Source organism: Lissotriton vulgaris, unplaced genomic scaffold (genome assembly GCF_964263255.1).
Source record: "Lissotriton vulgaris unplaced genomic scaffold, aLisVul1.2 SCAFFOLD_1876, whole genome shotgun sequence".
In the NCBI taxonomy this organism is placed as follows: Eukaryota; Metazoa; Chordata; class Amphibia; order Caudata; family Salamandridae; genus Lissotriton; species Lissotriton vulgaris.
This window is the reverse complement of record NW_028245941.1, coordinates 295532-314416: the sequence shown is the minus strand read 5'-3', so window position 1 is coordinate 314416 and position 18885 is coordinate 295532. Positions and strand designations below refer to the sequence as shown.

At 47.5% G+C, this 18885-nt stretch overlaps 1 protein-coding gene across 2 annotated transcripts in view; it reads left to right on the top strand.

The window, feature by feature from the left end:
• Positions 1–18885, top strand: part of LOC147666222 (cullin-9-like) — a 326973-nt gene that overhangs the window by 143815 nt on the left and 164273 nt on the right. For both annotated transcript variants that reach the window (XM_086949198.1, XM_086949199.1), the window contains exons 9-13: positions 4102–4309; positions 4773–4963; positions 7133–7359; positions 9934–10171; positions 13997–14102. In XM_086949198.1, coding sequence (XP_086805324.1) covers positions 4102–4309; positions 4773–4963; positions 7133–7359; positions 9934–10171; positions 13997–14102 — 970 coding nt within the window. The remainder of the gene's footprint in view (positions 1–4101; positions 4310–4772; positions 4964–7132; positions 7360–9933; positions 10172–13996; positions 14103–18885) is intronic.

Genomic DNA, 18885 nt, shown 5'->3' with positions numbered 1-18885 from the left:
TGGTAACGTGGTCTCCACCTCCAAAATACTGACTTGTCCTTCTTCCCCCTCTGATCACGTCACCTGGGAGATTGCAGGATTTACTTCTCTGCTGTGAGTAAACCACCTCAGACAAGTGGCTTCTCATATTTGTCCACCACTGCTACTAGAACATTCCACAACCTCTCCCCATCCTCCCACCTTGCATACATGTCCTCAGCAGAGAACTTAATCAGAAAATGGTACAACTGCTCGTCCTTAAAGGAGCAATGGAGAGGGTTCTCCCTCACCACAGGGACAAATGTGCCTAGTCTCTACTTTTTAATTGCCAAGAAGAACAGCTCCTTGAGACCAGTCCTGAACCTCCGATCCCTCTCTCAATACATCCTTTCTGAGCATCGCCACATGACAGCCCTTTGGCATGTCAGTTCTCTGCTCCTGCAGGGGGACCGCATGACTATGTTGGACCTCGAGGATGCTGACTTTCATACCCCATTCACCCCAACCAAGGTGTTGTTACCACGACTTTCTGGCATTGGGCCAGCCTTACTGACTCAAAGTACTACCCTTTGGTGTCGCCTCTGCCAAAAGCTGTCCACCAAGTGCCTGGCGAGGGAGCCGCTCATCTACAGAGGCGTAGCACACATGTTCCCTTTTCTCGACTATTGACTGATTAAAAGCACCAGCAGGCACCAATGTCTCACCCTCACCCAAGCAGCAGTATTCCTGCTCTGCTGCCTGGTATTCACCATAAATGCCCCAGAGTCTGACCTTTAACCCCTCCAAGTCCAGCCCTTCTTGGGGTTCTCTCCTAAATGCCATTTTAGGCAAAGCCCACCCTAACCAACAAAAGGTGTTGGCCTTTTAGCAGCTGCTACTTATTTTTCAACCTAGCCATCACCTCACAGTCAGAACTATAATGTACCCTCTAGGGATGATGGGCTCTTGCATCGTCCGAGTACCGTATGCCACACTCTACGTGCGTCCATCACAGCGGTGCCGCATGGAGCAGTGGTCGCCAGTGAAGGGGCATTAGGAGGAGCTAGTGTTTGTGAAGGCCAGTTCTTCTTGCTCTCTGCAGTGGTGGAACAACAACAGTCTGTTGCAGGGCAGGCCCTTCACAGGCCCTGTCCCGCAGGTGACCATTACCACAGATGCTTCTATCTCAGGCTGAGGGACTCATTTAGACACTGTGACAATGCAGGGAATAAGGCTCTCCAGGGGCTCCACAGCAACTACCTCAAGCTCAGTAGCCATACACCTGGCTCTCAGCGCTACCTTTCAGGTAATTCACATCAAACAGTATGACCGTCATGTATTACCTCCAGAAACAAGATGGTAGGCACTCTCTCCAGCTCCTGGCACTCTCTCCAGCTCCTGGCACTCTCTCCAGCTCCTGGCACTCTCTCCAGCGCCTAGCACTAGCTCTACCGCTCTGGCCCTGGGTCATCTGCCACCGCATACAACTGCTGGCAGTTTTCAGCCACTTTGTCATCCTGCTCCACAGACGCATAAGCAAGTCCACAAGTGCAAATTCTACTCCCACCATTGTGGAGCCCCACATATAGATCCAGTCACTACCCACTGCAACGTAAAAGGCCTTAACTTTGCCTCCAGGTACCCACACTCCAAGTGCAATGATCTATGGCTTAACTAGTCAGGGATATTGGCCTACATTTTTCCTCTTCCCTCACTCATACCCTAACTGGAAGATGTCTCAAACATCCCTCACACTCACCCTGATGGCTCTTGCCTCGTTGAGACAGCCAGAGATATTCAGAAGCTTCCCAACAGGCCAAATCTTATTACAGAGAAGCGAGGCTTAAACGGGCGCACAGACCCCAGACAACTCAACCTAGTGATCTGACACCAGAGGATTTAAAGTTTGTCTATTTCAGCCTCCTGCAGGACTGCATGAGTGTCCTGCGCAAAGCCTGCAGATCTACTATTCAGGCGTATTATGCTGCAAAAGTGGAAAATGTTTGTCTGGTGGCTACCTCTTGCACCTGCAAAAGTTAGGACTTGCCTACACCTCCATACACCTATACCTGCCCACTTTTGCTGCCTACATGCACACTTGGGTAAATGTGTCTTTAGTTAGAGTCCCTGTCATCAAGAGAATTGTACCTCCCAGGGGGCCACATCCCCCACTTCCCGTGCCCCTGCAGGGAACATTAATGCTGTACTCACCAGGCACCTGGGTCCCCCTTGCAAACTCCTGGACTCTTGCCCTTCATAGTTCTTCTTAAGGGAGGTGGCCTTCCTTATAGCTATAACTTCTTCAGAAGCATCAGTGAGGACTAGGCACCCCAAAAGAGACCTTCATTCAAGGTTGCAAGGATGGAGTTGTTCTGAAAACTAATTGTAAGGTTCCTCACCACAGTGGTATCTCCTATCCACTTCAGTCAAACTTTAGAAGTTCCAGTCTTCTTTACGCAGGCAAATTCTTTGGCTGAGCGCTGTTCATGTGCGATCTAACACTATGCACTATATTATTAGGAATAAGTCCTTCCAGAAGTCTGACCAACTCTTTGTAGATTTTGCCAAACACTACAAGGGACATCCCATCTCGTAGACTGGCATAGCTAGGTGGATAGTTAAGTACATCCAGTCCTGCTAGCACAAAGCAAAAAGAATCCTACCTCTCCCTCCCCAGGGCACACTCGGCCCACAAAATATGTGCAGCAATGGCCTTTTTGATCCCCCTAGCTGACAAATACAAATGGTCACCTAGTAAGTTCCACACACCTCTGCTACAGACTGTTTTGTGGATAACCTTCCTGTCAACAGTCCATGGTTGGCCAAACAGTACTAAGAACTTTATTTCTAACATCTGCACCATCTACAGGTTAACCACCGCTTATAGAGAGTACTGCTTTACAGTCTAAGCAGAGTATGTATAACCTCAGCAACACATGCTACAAACGGAAAATATTACATACCTGGAAAGTATCTGTTCATTGCGTGTAGGGCTGTAGATTCACATGAGCGCACTCTCCTTCCTAAAACCTTATGTCTGCTGCTAATCCCTCCATTTCTGGAGTATCTTAGTTGGTTTTTCACAGTGTAACATGTATACATAGCAGTGTAAACATAGAAATATTTGCCGTAAGTAGCACAGAGTTGAAGTAATATCAGTGTACACTTGGATTATCATTCATGACTGCGTGGGTATGAGGCCACCATGCCGATCTCTCTTCTTACCACTTGTCTCTTGCCATGCCACTTTGAGTCCGCGTTCCATACATACATATCCACCCACTGTGCGAAAAACAATGTTCGATGGAGTTGGTGCTCGTACACATTGCCCACTAATGCAGGAGTCATAGTACATCTTATGTCTGGAAAGACTCCTTCAAACAAAAACAACCTTGAAGCGGCCGAGCTCAGTGGTAGATGGCAGGATATGCAGAGCCCGTGAATCTACAGCCCTGCAGATTATGAACAGACGCTTACAGAGTTATTCATATTTTCCTTCTTTTGCGAGGCACTTGATTTAGACGGCCCAGCATGTACATCCTGGCTGCTTTGTACGAGATCTGCCCACAGGTTCGTTCAGTTAGACCCCTATTGAAATATTGGTAAAGAGCAGTGCAAGGTGACAACAGTGCATGTGATGTGATGTTATGTTAGAAATTTGTAAAGCGCCAGGTTACTCCAATACGGAGTGTCCCCCGCTAGGTTTTCTCCTTTTCTGTCAGTCAGAAGTATACAACACGTCAACCATAGTCACTAAACGACTGTGAATTGCCTGAAGAACCAGGTTTTCAAATTCCTACGAAAAAGCACTTCTGAGGGCTTCATACTGAGATCCCGGGGTAGAAGGTTCTACGTTTTATCTGAAAGTAGACTAAAGGATCTGCAACCCAGACGAGCTCAGTGATCCTTGGAAATCGTCACTTTAGCTGTTCCAGACGATCTAAGATTGCGATTGAGCCAATAGAGTTTAATCGAAGGTTTCGAAGACCTTTCCCGTTTAGAATTCTGTGGCAAAAATATACCACGTCATGTAATGTAATGATATCCTTAGTTCTAATTAGCTGGTAGGCGCTTTGTGGTTTATGATGATATGCAACAAGTTTATCAAAGAACCGAACGCTGATCTCTAAATCATGTCTTTAGGGAGAGGATGGTGAAGATGCTGGTGGATCTGTTAACTAACCAGGTGAAGGAGAAGAAAGTGATGGTGATGGTTCTGCAGTCAGTCTACAGACTGATGCTGAAGTTCGACTGGAGAGTCCCCTTTGCCACAGAAGGCGGAGTCAGAGCTGTGCTGGCGGGCATGGAAGAACATTCGAGCTCCGCGTCTGTCCAGCAGGCTGCCCTGGCGGTAGGTGCCAGCATTTTATTCCTTACACTTCTCCAGAAGTAATGTGGTTGTGAAGGAGGACAAAGGAGAGGAGTGTGCTTCTTTCTTTGGTTTGTCATCATAGTGGATGTTCGGCAATAGTTTAGGGTCTGTGACACAACTTCACCTGAAAACCTAGATTGCTTCACCCTAACTTGATTTTGCTTCACCCTAACTTGATTGCCTCTATTTATCTACTTATTGCAGGATGGTTAAAAAAAGAATTTCAGGGCATACACTGTTTTTCTCTTCTTGCAAAGTAACCTTTGATGGACACTTCTAACTCGGTGCTTCTCAAATGTTTTAGAAGCAAAACTCAATTTGTAGAACAACAAACGTTAGAAGAAAAACAGCAAGTAATGTTGAATTGTTACCTGTGGATAAGCAGAAAGGAACACTTGAACCTGTAGGCTTGTTCATGCTTCTCTTTTCTCTCTGTTTTCAGGTCCTGAAGGTGTTGACAGGTGCGGAAAACCTCCAGCTTCATAGTTCTTCGAAAGCCTATCAGCTCAGCCATGCGGATGCTCAGGTGATGCGTGAGATCTTTGCTAGCATCGGCTCTGCCGCCAGCCCCGACTCTGACAGTTTGCTCTGTGTCATCCCCGCCGCTATTACGAAGATGCTTGCCACCCCTGGGTAAGAACCTCCAGCAGCGTCAAATTTTGCCTCTTTTTACATTTGTAAGTTCATCCCTATCTCTAGTGGAACTGGGCATTGGATGCCTTTTCATGTCGGTCCCTGTGGGCTAAAGTTCAGGTTTCATTTCATTGCTGCCTTCTCCATCCATGGAGGAGCCGTCCACCGTCATGAGTTCTGGATTATTCCGTTGTCGCAATAAAAAGTGAAATGGTGCTTTAAAAATGATTTTCATTCTAATTGGAGTAGGTGTTGGTCTCAGACATTCCCATAGGGAACACCCCAGTCAATAAATCAAAGGGTCAACTAGGACTTGGAACAGATGCATCATGACTTGTCTGAGCGTTCCCGTTCTTTTAACTTTGACAGTAGAAATGTTATCAGATTTGCAATCTTGCGGATCCAGTCTGATGCCTTGGGATACGCAATGGTAAGGAATCTCTGGCTAGATAGTCTCTACCAGATAAAGCATTGCCGAAGGTAAGCAACGTGTTCTTCAAATCTGAACATTGCACGACACAAACACCCTAGCACAGGGCTGTCCACCTGCTTCAAGAAGGAATGGTGGTGAAAGCGCTCCTATAAACCAATGCATCTGTGTGTGGGGCAGTGCTCCATTCTCTGTCTTACCTGTCTAGGAGAATGCTCCTGCTTTAAGAATTGTCAGCTCAGAAGAACGTCCACATCTTACCCTGTCTAATGAGCCGGCAAATCTTCAGTCAGTTGAAAAAGAATTCCACTAGTGGTAGCTGGACACTTAGGTACAGGAAATATTTCATCTAGTGAAAATATGATTGTTTTTCTTCAGAAGACAAGCAAAAAAAATCCACCTTTATTCCAGACCCCGTTCACTCCCAGAATAGTGGCCAAATTGGAACACAGAGGTGCAGGTGATCTTCATGGGTCATGTTTAGACTCCGATCTCTGTTTGGGAAGAGCTAATGAGTTGTGCTTTTCTTGATTTATTGTTAAAGCACAATATATATATATATATATATATATATATATATATATATATATATATATATATATATATATATATATATATATATATATATATATATATATTTTGTGTAGCATTGTAATTTTCTTTTGTAAGACTAAAGCACTACCTGGACATTCATTTATTGGGTAGTACTTGGCTGAGAATTTCTATTTTAAACTAGTATGTGGAGTTATCGTTGGCTCGCTCGAGTCGTTACCATTAAGAGTGAAGTACAAAGCATTTGTTTTGGGGTTCAGTAGTACAGGGGGCTCAATTCATCAGTGGCAAATGACTCCAGTTGTCACCGTTGGAGCCTACTTAACCTCCATAACCCTGGACCAACCTTAAACCTGTTCCCAGACATAGCATTCTACGCAATTACTTATGCCATTGAGACTGACGGGACAGAATGGCTCCAGCGTTAACTGGGGTGGTCACTGGGGTGTTCCAGTGTATCCTTCAAAATCTTCCAGGTAGTTTCAGCCATGCACACATGTCTTCTGTTCTGTGTTGTGTTGTGAGAGAGGTCTCCACCCTCAGTGCTTCCCCATGGGTGTTTCCAGAAATACTGCAGCTGCCACAGTTGAGTCTTAAAGATCATCTGTTACAGTGCCCTGAGCGGTGTCTAGATAAAGGTGACGTCTCTGCAGCTGCCTCAAATCTGCAATCATCAGCTGATTCTTCTGATCATTACCTCCAAATGTGAACTCTTTCAGAGGTACAGGATGAGTCCTTCTTAAATGAATGGGATAGCTGTTCCAAATATTAAACAGGTAAAAGATTGAGTGTTAACCTAAAAGACCACATTCATCTTTGCAATTCATTGGTATGATGCACCAAATTGTTACACACTTTCTCAGTGAATAATCAATTTGATATCACGTGAAAGAAGCAGTGACCGACCTAGAGTTTCTCTAGACTGCAGAAGCCTCTGTACACTCTAGAAGCAGAGAGACCGCGTTACTATTATATGGAAAGCACAGTTTTTTAACTGAATCTTGGGTTATTTGCTGCTTTTTGCCAATCCTACAAGAGCATGGGATTCGCAAACAGTACATAGTTTTAGAGTTGTAAAACTTTCTTTTTCATTTACTCACAAACATTTTACTGTTCTGTCATCTTAGCGACAGTAGCTGCTGATCTTCAGTGACAGAATTGACCTCTCCTCTGTCCTCTTCTTACAGGTGCCTCTCGGCGGTGGAGAACGGTCTTTTAGTGGTGAATATGTTAATAAACAGTCACAGAGGTCTGGCAGAACAACTGATGAACTGTGGCATCCATATGGTGCTACAGAGCTGCTGTGAGAGCATGGCCAGCCCCCAAAGTGAGATGCTTTCCCTGATCATCAAGAACCGCCTCGCTGAACACAAGCTGCCGGTGGATGAGGACAACACTGAGTCTGACTTGTCAGGTAAAAGGTGACACACTGGTTTGTTTCCTCTCGGCCACCTCTTCTCGATTTAGTAGGGGCAGTTGCAGGATTTGGGCATAGGATCAACTGTTTGGATAAACCATCCAGAACTGTTTTGGATTCTGTGAAATTGTTAATAGTTGTTCCACACAACAGCATTGAAAGGTCACGCTTAACTCGTCCTTCTATGTTATGTTGGTTGGATTTGTAAAGCGCAGTTCTCACCTGGAGGGTATCCAGCGCTGGAGCAGGGGTGTAGCTCATCTGCCGGGTGTTAGTTCAAGAGCCAGGACGTCTGCTTCTTGCAGGATATCAGAAGTGAGGAGGAGGCTCTTATGCGTATTGGGATTTTGTTGCAAGTTTTGGGTACAAGGTAGGAGAAGGCTATTCTGCTTTTGGCGTTGCGGCGGGTATGTGCAGGCAGAGCGTAAACGTCTGATCGGATGGTGGCAGTGGAGGTGGCAGTTGCGGTCAGCTGGAACAATGAGTTAAAACTTGTGTACCTCCTAAACTAATCCTGTTCGGGATACAAAGTGAAGTTACCAAACTGTCCCAATCCTTTGTATTTGTGGCTAGGACTGTGTTCTGACTGTGTATGTATTGCATCAGCCGGGTTAGACTCTGCCTGCCGTCTTCCATCAGTGGCTATCATGTTTGTTGCCAAGCTATGATTTGGAAAGGGCATTATATGCTTGGAAAGGGAAAAAGCAAGGAGAACGGCATTCGAATTTGGGCACCAAATACAGAGTGGATCTTGGCCTCGGGCACTAGTGTAAGTGATTCGGGAGAAAGTGTTGGGGCGACTGGTTGTTTGATCCCCTTTGCCTGTACTTGTGTGCTTGTGTCTCCTGCGTAACGGCCTAGTTCATGGGGCCTGGTGCAGCAATGACATTTGGCCTACTGTTTATTGTTTATCTGTATCTTCGATTAAGGAAGGTTTTTGACATTCTTATCTTACCTGTGCAATATTTTGATTTAAGATTAATATTAACCCCTTCCATGCTGATGACGAACCCCAGCCGTCATGCACTACAGTGCTCGTGTGCTGATGACGGCTGGGGTTCGTCACGGCCCGCCCCTGTTCGTGCTGTTTACAGCACACCAGGGGAATCGCGACCGCATGGAAAGGGTTAATGAAGAGAAGATGTTTGCATAAAATATTATTTTTAAAAAGTGTTAAAAGTGAATGCCACCGTTCTACATGGGAAGGGCCTCGGACTTCTCTTTAGGGGTTCGCTATCTCCAAGAAACAGCTGACCTGATTACACTTTTACATTCTGAGCACGTCTCCTAGTAGACACACTTCAAACAGACTACTTTTATATTGGCTTTAGGAAGTAGCATTGGCAATGCCTAGATTTTCCCGAGGGTGTAGGATTATTAGCACAGATGTCTCCCACTCTGTCTCAGTGTGAATCCAGAGGTGGTCACTCTCACAGCTGCTTCCTGTAGTGGCCTTCTCTCTGTGCCTGTGTAGCGTTTGCACTTATGCCTTTACTTTGATTTCCTAGTAATAGCACGGTCTTTGCATGGGACTGCCAAATCGTTCAGTTGCTTTTCTCTCTTGTAGCTTATTTTTTTCCTATACAAATTGAGAAGTTCTGCCAAGGACTTTTCCCAGAGAAGAGGATATTTTTCCCAGAATGGCCTGTTACCACCCAAAGAGAGGGATAAGAGGCCCCCACTCGAATGGAACCTCACTGGTTCCACTTGCAGGTGGTTAGCATTCATACAACTAGCTGCATCATCCTCAAAGCCATCACAGCCGGCACCCGTTCCTATCTGGCTGACAATCGCACCAACTCAGGAGGCACTCGGCACACCCGCAGCCAGGAGACCATCAGATTGGAGATGAAGAAGTGCAAGAGAAATGAACTAACACAACTACATCCCTGTATCCATGAAGAGTAATCAACCTATTAGGAAGGAGCAGAGATCGCACACTTTAAAGTACACTGCATTATGAAGCAGTAAGAGTCCACAAACCGGATACTCCTCCAGTCACACTTCGCTCTGTAAAGAGCGCTCTGCTTGCAATGTTGACACAATGTACATACAACATACCTACATCCACTGCCACTTGATGCCAGCACTGAAGGCTGTGAGCATGCGGCCTACATTGGTTGATGCATTCCTGCAGAGATAATGTTGACTAAAGAAAATCATGTGTATTTTTAAACAGTGTTGTGCCAGGAGAGACAGAGTTACTCACTTGTTGCTGGATTTATCTAGCAGTAATGTTTCATAGATTCACCTGTGCTGCATCTTTTTTGAGAGTTTATGTTCTGCCTGCACATGGATCGTACAAGCTGAGGTGTGTTTTGTCGCTTCACCCATTAGCTTAAAGATTAACAGGCTAATAAAACAAATACTGTTTGTACTGGAGGAATAATCGTGGACCGAACCCTCTCAGCTTGTCAACATGAAATGTTTCAGAAGCTTTTGACTCTTATCAAAGATAATAGCACTGGAGCACTTAGGTTCTAGACAGATAGCTTTGTCTTCTTGCTTCCCGTTTGCTATTGCAGTATGATGCCACATTTGTGTACATAGCATCTTACTTGTGTCTTGCAGATTCCAGCTCACCTTTTTACCTCAAGGGTAAAGATCTGAAGAAGTTATCTGTCAGTTTGAAGGAGATCAGTCTACCAAAAGAGATCATTCTTGCCCTGGAGCGACTTATCTGTGATGATTCTGCGTCTGTGGAACATGAGATTCCTGAGCTCCTCAAAGACCGCAACTGGTTCCTGATGCTGCTGAGAAACCTTGAGCAGCTTCGGACGGAGAAGACCATCCAGCTTGGAATCCTCAGGTAATGCTGCCCTAGCTTTGGGAGTGTGATGCCTGCAGATTGCCCGTTTAGTGAGATGAGGGGTTGGCACTGGGTAAAGAGTCCTGGTCTTGGAGTTGTCCTTCATTTATTGGCATGCTGGCTCAGTACAGCAGCAAGTCAGTCCTTGAACACAGTCTGTTTTCTGTCTCTCTTGATCTGGGGGTGAACTGATTGGCTGTATGTAGCAGTATTTAGGTCCTTGATATCTGCTGGAGTATGTTTTCATCATGTGCAGCTAGCCACCAACCTTGCTGTCACAGGGGAGAGCCGCCGCTGTGCATGGCCTTCATGCATGCTTTTTTCCCCCAAGGGTTCTCAAACCCTCCCATAGAGTTTGTGCACTCTGGCTAACAAGAGGACCCATGTTGGATTTTCCACGGAACCGGTTCCAGGTCCATGGTCTCTGCAGAAGATACAGTATGGGCCCTAAGTACTTTCGCGTGTTTCTTTGCTGACCTCCGGGTGTGCTCCGGGTGTGCTGGGGGCTCCAAACACAGCTCCCTGGTCCGTGACCCCAAAGGCAAAATCAGATATGTTTTTGTTATTTATTCTTAAGGGAAGGGTACTTTTTGTTCAGGCCAAGTATGGTATAATCCTGTTCAGCATTTCTTTCTGTATTGGTGAGCAAAGAATCCTACGGCGGTCACTTTTTTGGCTCCAGCTTGAAGGATATGAATTTAACTTACTATGCAAGACTCAAATTTGATGTACTTTTTAATTGAACATTTTGTGCGAAACCTCGATCAACACTTAATTTCTTATTAACTGTGTAATATAATGTGTTCTCTGGGCCCAGCGTAGGACGGCACCAGGAGATTCTTCCTTCCTACTAACTGATCCTAGACTTACTCTGGCGGTTGCTCCTCCAGACTCAGCTAGAGCCTAGCCCCGGCCAGTTGCCACTTCATTGACTGGGACACAACTTCGAAGCCTACGCCTAACACAAAGGCCATATTGCAGCGCTCAAGTGGGATTCATAGACACTGGTGGGAGAGGCTCTGTAAAGGGAGGGAGGTATCCTGGATCATTCCTTGGCCACAGACAAGCAAAGGCAAAGTTTGGATGATATTTTTTGTTTGAGTACAGACTGCGTCCAAATATCCCAAGTCATACCACGTGACAACGATGACGGATGGGAAGCAGCCAATCTGCTGTTCACTTCCCACACAGTTTTTGCAGATTACCTGGCTCTCCAGAATGCAAGCATTCTGGACACCTCTGAAGATGTGAACCTGGAGCGTCCTTACGAGATTCCCTCTGCAAAGGTTGTGTCATAACTTGCAATCCGTAAGAAGGCTGCTTCAGAAGAGTGAAGGGGGTGAGCTTCAGAAGAGAGATAGGATGATCTTCAGAAGAGGGAAGGGGGTGCGTTTCAGAAGAGTGAAGGGAGTGCGCTTCAGAAGAGGGAATGGGTGAGCTTCAGAAGAGTGAAGGGGGTGAGCTTCAGAAGAGGGAATGGGTGAGCTTCAGAAGAGGGAAGGGGGTGAGCTTCAGAAGAGGGAATGGGTGAGCTTCAGAAGAGTGAAGGGGGTGAGCTTCAGAAGAGGGAAGGCGGTGAGCTTCAGAAGAGGGAAGGCGGTGCGCTTCAGAAAAGGCAGCTGGAGGCAGCTGGATCTTGACAGTGTGGGCTGGGGAGAGGACGCCCCCCTCCCTCCCAAGGATCGCACCATGACTCCAGGGCTTGGGGTGGAGTTGCAATTCTGTTCCCACAACTGGAGTTGAGTTGAGTTGAGTTGAGAGAGAATTTGTAGAGCGCTACTTTGCCCAAGGGCGTCAAGGCGCTAGAGATGGAATAAAGAGCTGTTTGGTGAAAGACGGGAGGGAAGATCAGTTGTAGGCCTGCCTGAAGAGCCAGGTCTTCAGGGCCTTTCGGAAGAGGGGGTGGGAAGTGAGTTCCTTGATCTCAGCCAGAGGGTATTCCAAATTTTAGGAGCACAAGAGCTGAAGGCTCTGTCGCCCCATCTGGCTTTGCTGGTTTTAGGGACAAGCAGAAGGTTTTTTTATTGGCTGACCGAAGTGCCCTGCCGGGGACGTACGGAGTTACCAGGGGTTTGATGTCTTCAGAGCCAAGCCCGCGCAAAGCACGATGGGTGAGACATAGGACCTTGAACTCTATTCTGGCCTGGATAGGAAGCCAGAGAAGGTCCTTCCTAATGAGAGTGGCTGAGGCGAGCCTCGAGGCATCAGCAACAAACCGAGCTGCTGCGTTTTGAACTGTTTGCAAACGCTGTATCTGGGATTTGTTAATTCCCAGGTACAGTGAGTTACAATAGTCTAGCCTTGAGGAGATTAGGGCCGTCGTCACCAGTTTACGGGCATCGGTGGAAAGATAATGAACTCATCTCCTCAAGGTTCTAAGAACACCACAGCAGGTGGAGGTCGTTCTACTGACTTGTTTTTGGAAGGAGAGTTTGGTATCAAAGATGACACCTAGGTTCCGAGCCGATTGAGAGGGCAGTGGACAGGTTCCTAAAGAAGAAGGCCACCAATTCATTGACCAAATCTCCTCCTTGCCTCCGAAAACCGAAGAACTGGACAGCCCCTATTCTAACTTGCATTACAACTATAATGCATGTCGATTTGGTTCTTGCATTGTCCAGGATAACGAGTACTATCTCAGTATTTGCATAGTATGCACAGTATTTATGAATCATGTTGTTTTAAGTTGAGTATTATGTATTATTAGGGCTCTCGGTTTTATGGTATTAAATTTTTTTACATTTCAGTCTGTATTTATCCATATTTCTTTTTTTTGGCCATCTTATTAGTATTTATCCATATTTATTTTGTGGTTTGTGAATAAATCTAGTAAAAAAAAATGGTGCATTTCCACATTTATTTAACTGATAAACATGCCCTTATACTGTGATTCCTGAAACGTTTGAGCAAATTCAGCAGGCAAAAATGGCAAAACATAATCACAAGTAAATAGCTGCAATGTACTACAAATATATTTTAACATGTGCCTGTATTTAAAGATATCTTAACTTATTTTTAGACTCCTCATGCTGTCTCATTGCTAATATATTGTTTTGGAATTCACAGCAGACAGCATGGAAAGTCAATAAAAGCACACATTTCTGCATTTTTCAGCATTTTTAAAAGGAATACATCAGGAAACATTGTTTTCTGTCTGTACTTATCTGTAAATAATCCTGTGCGGAGTCTCTTCTGTGGTGTATTCATTGTGTTGCTGTGTGAATGTGTTGCACATATGCTTTACCTATTGCCTCCTATAACAAACCTGCCTGCTTGGCGCCAAGCTACGAGAGGGTGAGCGTAGGTTATCTTTGATGTGTATATGAATTGCCCTGACTAGAGTGGGGGGTTCTGCCTGGCTTAGGTGAGTTCCTTAGAGAACCAGAAACCCCATTTCTAACTATGACTCCATTCATTTGAACTATAGCCTCCGTAACAAGGTGCTCCAGTGGTTAATCTCCGGTAGAATTGTGGTGGCAGTAGAAGAGATACTGGAGAGTATTGCTTGTAGATCATCTAGTTGCTGCAGAGTGAGATGAGGTTTCAGTGCTTTATGAGCAGAAAGCAGTCTGAAGGGCTGACACTGTGAAAGAAGGACCTGATGAGTGTACACTCGTGAAGAATCCTGTGCAAGTTCAAGATGCTGCATTTCAACTTGCGTTGTGTTGATGATCCGTGTCTTCCCCCGTATGCTTGCTTCTGTGATGCGGCCTGTTCAGGTTGTGTTGGGCCGAGAACATAACGCTAGATCTTTGTGGTGCCTTTCCCATTGAGCATAGATTGGTTTATTTCTCTCTGACCCTCTTGTTTCTGCTTTTTTTGCAGGATTTTGAACAGGTTCCTGGATAACTACCAAGAGGATGCGCTGCCCTGGCACGAGAGCATCGAGCCCTGCTTGTCTTCGATGGCAACTCACAATAATGATCGGGAGGTAAGGCCAACGAAACATCACATGTATGGCGGGCTCGGAAGGACGTCCCTTGTTTTGGCTGATAAGGGGAAAACTTTTACAGCTTAGGTGATGGGCCCGTTTGAGAGAAGGGTGTAAAGAAGGGACTCATGATGATGTCAGGGCAAGAAGATTAAATGATCATTTGAAAGCGCTGGGACGCTCCCGGGTAGCCATGCGCTTTATAAATCCTTTTTCATTTAATTTCATTTCAAATGGAGACACATTCAAAAGCAACAAGAACACATGGAAAGATCCACATAGTGTCCTATGTGCAGCCGAAGGCCTCCCAACTCCCTCACTGCAGGACATGCAAGACGGAGCTGTTACGTGCTTGCTCTTGATGCCACAGTTAGAGAGCACAGCAGCGACGGAAGATGGAACTAGTTTCCTGTGTGCTTCCTGTCAGTGAGGATATGGAGCATTGGAACATGGTCTAGGCGCTTTGCCTTCGTGGGACGCCATAGCCTGCTCGCTGTAAATGTATACATGCAGTGACAGAAGATGGACTCAGCACGCCGTGTGGTTCGGGTGCCCCCTCGCTCTCTCTGAGGACCTGCAGTAGTGAAGGGTGAATCCAGGGTCCTGTGTGCCTTTGATGCCTTAGAAGTGTACGTTGGTCATTCTCCTTCTCCCCTGCCACAAGAATGTTTGTCGCTCTGGTGAAATCCTGTTTTACCTTCACTGGCAAATAGGTAACATTTGATGCTTTTGAAATGAATAGGACACCCATTGCTTGTTGCACCCTACATAGACACCTCATCTGGAAAACGCTGGGGCCAGCCTGGTCTTGAGAACCAGCAAGTCTTTCTTCATCTTCTTCAAACTTTACTGCTGGTTTTCAGTCTCCCCAGTGGAGGAAGGCATGAAAGGTCCTCGTTCCTCTGCTCCTTGTGCAGGCGGTTGAATCTTTATAGCTTCAAGTAATAGGATGGAATGCTATGTTGGATTTGAAAATACCCACACGCTGTACTTGGTGGGGATTTTAATTCTGTGGTGTCGGGAACCCTTGACCGTTTTCCGTCCAGAGATCTTCGCTGTGCGCAATCATGGCTCCCGAATTTCCTGAGCAGTATGGGCCTTATTGACTGTTGGCGGCTTCTACACCCTGCCCAGCGGCAATACTCCTTTCACTCGGGCGCACACGGTAGCCTCTCCAGGATTGACTACATCTTGACTCCGGCGGTTCAGGCATCGACCGTCTCTGGAGCCCGCCTTATGGCCAGAGGTATATCGTACCACTCCCCTGTCTGGGTGTCCTTTGACTTTGGTACTGCGGTGACGACCAGGGTGGCGCCGGTCAACCCCTGGTACTTCCGCAACCCCAAGACTCGAGACCTCCTAGCTAAAGCCATCGACCTGTATTTCACTGAGAATACGGGTACGGTAATGTCGACCCTATCCCTCTGGGAGGCCTTCAAGACTGTCCTGAGAGGAGAAGCTTTCTCCCTGATAGCCGAGGTGCGCAGACGGAGGGATGAGGAAATGGTGCGGTTGGAGTCGGACATTGAGGGCCTGGACTCCCAGTTGGCGTTAGACCCGACGCCCGAACTGTTGCACGCTCTCTCCCTAAAGCAGTCGGAGTATCGAGCCACTGCCACTGACGCTGCCAAGGCGATGGGCAGGGAACAGCAAGGGAGGATCTACGATGCTGGGGACAAGGCGGGCAAGCTCCTTGCCTGGTTGGATTGGAGGGAGTTGGCTTCCCGTGTAGTGCCTGAGATTTTGGGCGAGGACGGGGTGGTTGTTACTGACCCCAGTGCTATCGCCTCAGCTTTTGCCGACTACTTCGAGACGGTTTACACCTCGGTCTCCACCTTGACTGAGTCAGACTCGGCCTCTTTTCTGGAAGGGGTTGAGCTCCCTTGTCTGTCAGACACCGAGCGTGACGACATGGACCGGGGTATTACGGCCGATGAGGTGGCGCTTGCGATACGGTCCCTGCGATCTGGCAAGGCTCCCGGTCCCAATGGTCTTCCGGTGGAACTCTACAAGATTAAAGCTGATACCGTCGCAGTGCCCCTGCGGCGCATGTTCTTGGAGGCCCGGGAGGCCGGTGAACTCCCACTGGATCAGCGCCTGGCCACTATTGTGGTCATTCATAAGGAGAGGAAGCCCAGAGACCTTTGTAGATCATATCGCCCGATCTCCCTGCTGAATGCCGAACCCAAGATCTTGGCTAAGTTGCTGGCTAATCGGCTCGTGGGTGTGATCGCAGACTTGGTCCATCTTAATCTTCGGAGGCTTCACGCTGTCATGGCGCGGGTGCACAAGCTTTGCGAGCCGACTGTCCTGGCTTCATTGGACGCAATGATGGCGTTTGATTCCCTCGAATGGAACTATCTCTGGGCGGTATTGTCCAAGTTTGGGTTTGGCCCCGACTTCATAAGTTGGGTCCGGCTTCTCTATGCCTCCCCTTTGGCCAATGTAACGGTCAACGGCCGGATGTCGGCTTCCTTTACCTTGCGCAGGGGTACTAGACAGGGTTGTCCGCTATCACCGCTCCTTTTTGCCTTGGCGCTTGAGCCGCTCGCTGCCTGGATCCGCACTCACCCTGATATCTGTGGGATCAAGTGGTCGCCTGGCTTTGAGGATCGAGTCTCGCTGTATGCAGACGATATCCTGCTCTACCTTACCTCCCCCTGTCGGTCCCTGATTGTGATGTTTGACGTACTGCGCACTTTCGGTGGGTACTCGGGCCTAGTCATCAACTGGTCCGAGTCCTACCTCTATGTGCTTAGCGGAGACACTCCACGCCTTCCTAGGGGCTGTGCGATACAGGTCTCGCAGCAGGGATTCAAGTACCTGGGTATCTACATATCAACGGATGCCCGGGCACGATACGCCAACAACTTGCTTCCCCCTCTTGCGCGCCTCAGGCGCGATGTGGAGGGTTGGAAAAGATTGCCGCTGTCCCTGTTGGGCCGCGCGGCATTGTTCAAGATGATGTCCCTGCCGAGATTCTTATACGCGCTCCAGAATACGCAGGACCCCGTCCCTTCCAAGTACTTCAAGGAAATTGAAGGTCTACAGCGGACCCTCTTGTGGGAGGGTAGGCCGCGTATAGCCGTAGTTAAACTGACTATTCCGTGGTACGACGGCGGTATTGCCTTGCCTGACGTCCGCCGGTACTACTGGGCCTCCCAATTGGCTGCTCTTAATCATGGCTTTTATGGACCGGCGGAGAGTCCGGGGTACGCCATGGATCGCTGGCTCATGAATGACGGGATGTACTACAGAGCGTTGTACTCTAGATCTCTGGACGGAAAATTGACTGGTCCCACTAAGACCGCTGTACATATATGGAGGGCCATTACGAAGGCACTGGGGTGGAAGGGTAGGCTCACTATGGCCACTCCCCTCTATGACTCCGACTTGCTGGGTAGGTTGTGGCACTCGAAGGGGTTTGACCGGTGGGACCTCATTGGCATTTCCAAGGTGGCTGATGTGATGGCCAGAGGAGAAATTAAATCTTTTGAGACTCTGCTGACTGAATTCCAACTGGGTGCCACAGAATACTTTAGGTATGCACAGTTGAGGCATGCCCTTACGTCTACCCTGCCTGTTGGCGAGAAGGTCCCTGAGTCGTCCCCGCTGGAGAATAGGGTGCTGGACGGCCATATGCCGGACAGCGCCATTTCCCTGACTTATAAAAAGCTAATAAATGTTCGGACGGACCTGTTGTTGAAAGTGCGTGATCAGTGGGTGCGTGATGGGATTGAGTTGGATGATGAAGATTGGCAGTGTGCGGTGTCCTCCCCCAAGGAAGTAGCAATTTCGACCAGGCTGCGCTTAGTTCAGCTGAAGATACTCCACAGGGTTTATGTCACTGGCCCCAGGTTGATTCATATGGGGCTTTCCCTGGATGGCCTTTGCAGGCGAGGATGCGGTGCACTGGCCACCTTTATGCATACCATTTGGGAATGCCAGGCCATTGCCTCCTATTGGGAACGGGTGCATGCGGTTATGCGTGAAGTGACTGGTGTTGATTTGTCTGCGGAAGCTCGACGCTGCTTGTTGAACGTGTGGGGTCCGACTGACTACACTAATGCACAAACCCGCTGGGTCACGCTAGGGTACATGGTGGCCAAGCGAGATATTGCTCAAAAATGGGGCGCCCTGACTCCCCCCTCCGTGGGACTCTGGAAAACTAATATGGACTGGTGCCGAGAAAACTGTGTACCTAGCTAGGGGTAAGCCCAAGATGTGGGGGATTGTCTGGGGGGCGTGGAATGCATATAGAGGTGATATTTGTGTGCCCCCTGACGCAGGTCCGCTGGAGGTTCGTCTTTCTCCCTAGCCATTCCCTCCGCCCAATGCTTCACTTAAACGTCATCCTGGTTCTTCTCCCCCACACAATTGTACGCTTCTTTCGATATGTTTAGTTCAGAGTGCTAAAAGGTCCCACTTGCCCCCTGGATTTGTGCTTTACCGCTCCTATGTCCTGCCTTGCCACCTTTTCCTTTCCCCTCCCCGCCCCCCCTTTTTTTTCTTGTTCCCTTAAGGTTCCTTTCTTGTTTTCTTAGGTTCATATTTATATTATAAAATTAAACCTGATTTGCTCCTTGAATTGTTTTGTGCGCACCTTTTCTCCGCTCTTTATATTGCTGCCTAGCCTCAGGGATGTAAGGCTGAATAGCTGTGTGCTTTGAATCATCAATAAAGGTTTTCCAAAAAAAACAAAAAGAAAATACCCACACGGGATAATAGTGCCTTCACTGTGCTAACGGTATATAAGAAAGGGTTAACCCAATTAGTCAAAGGG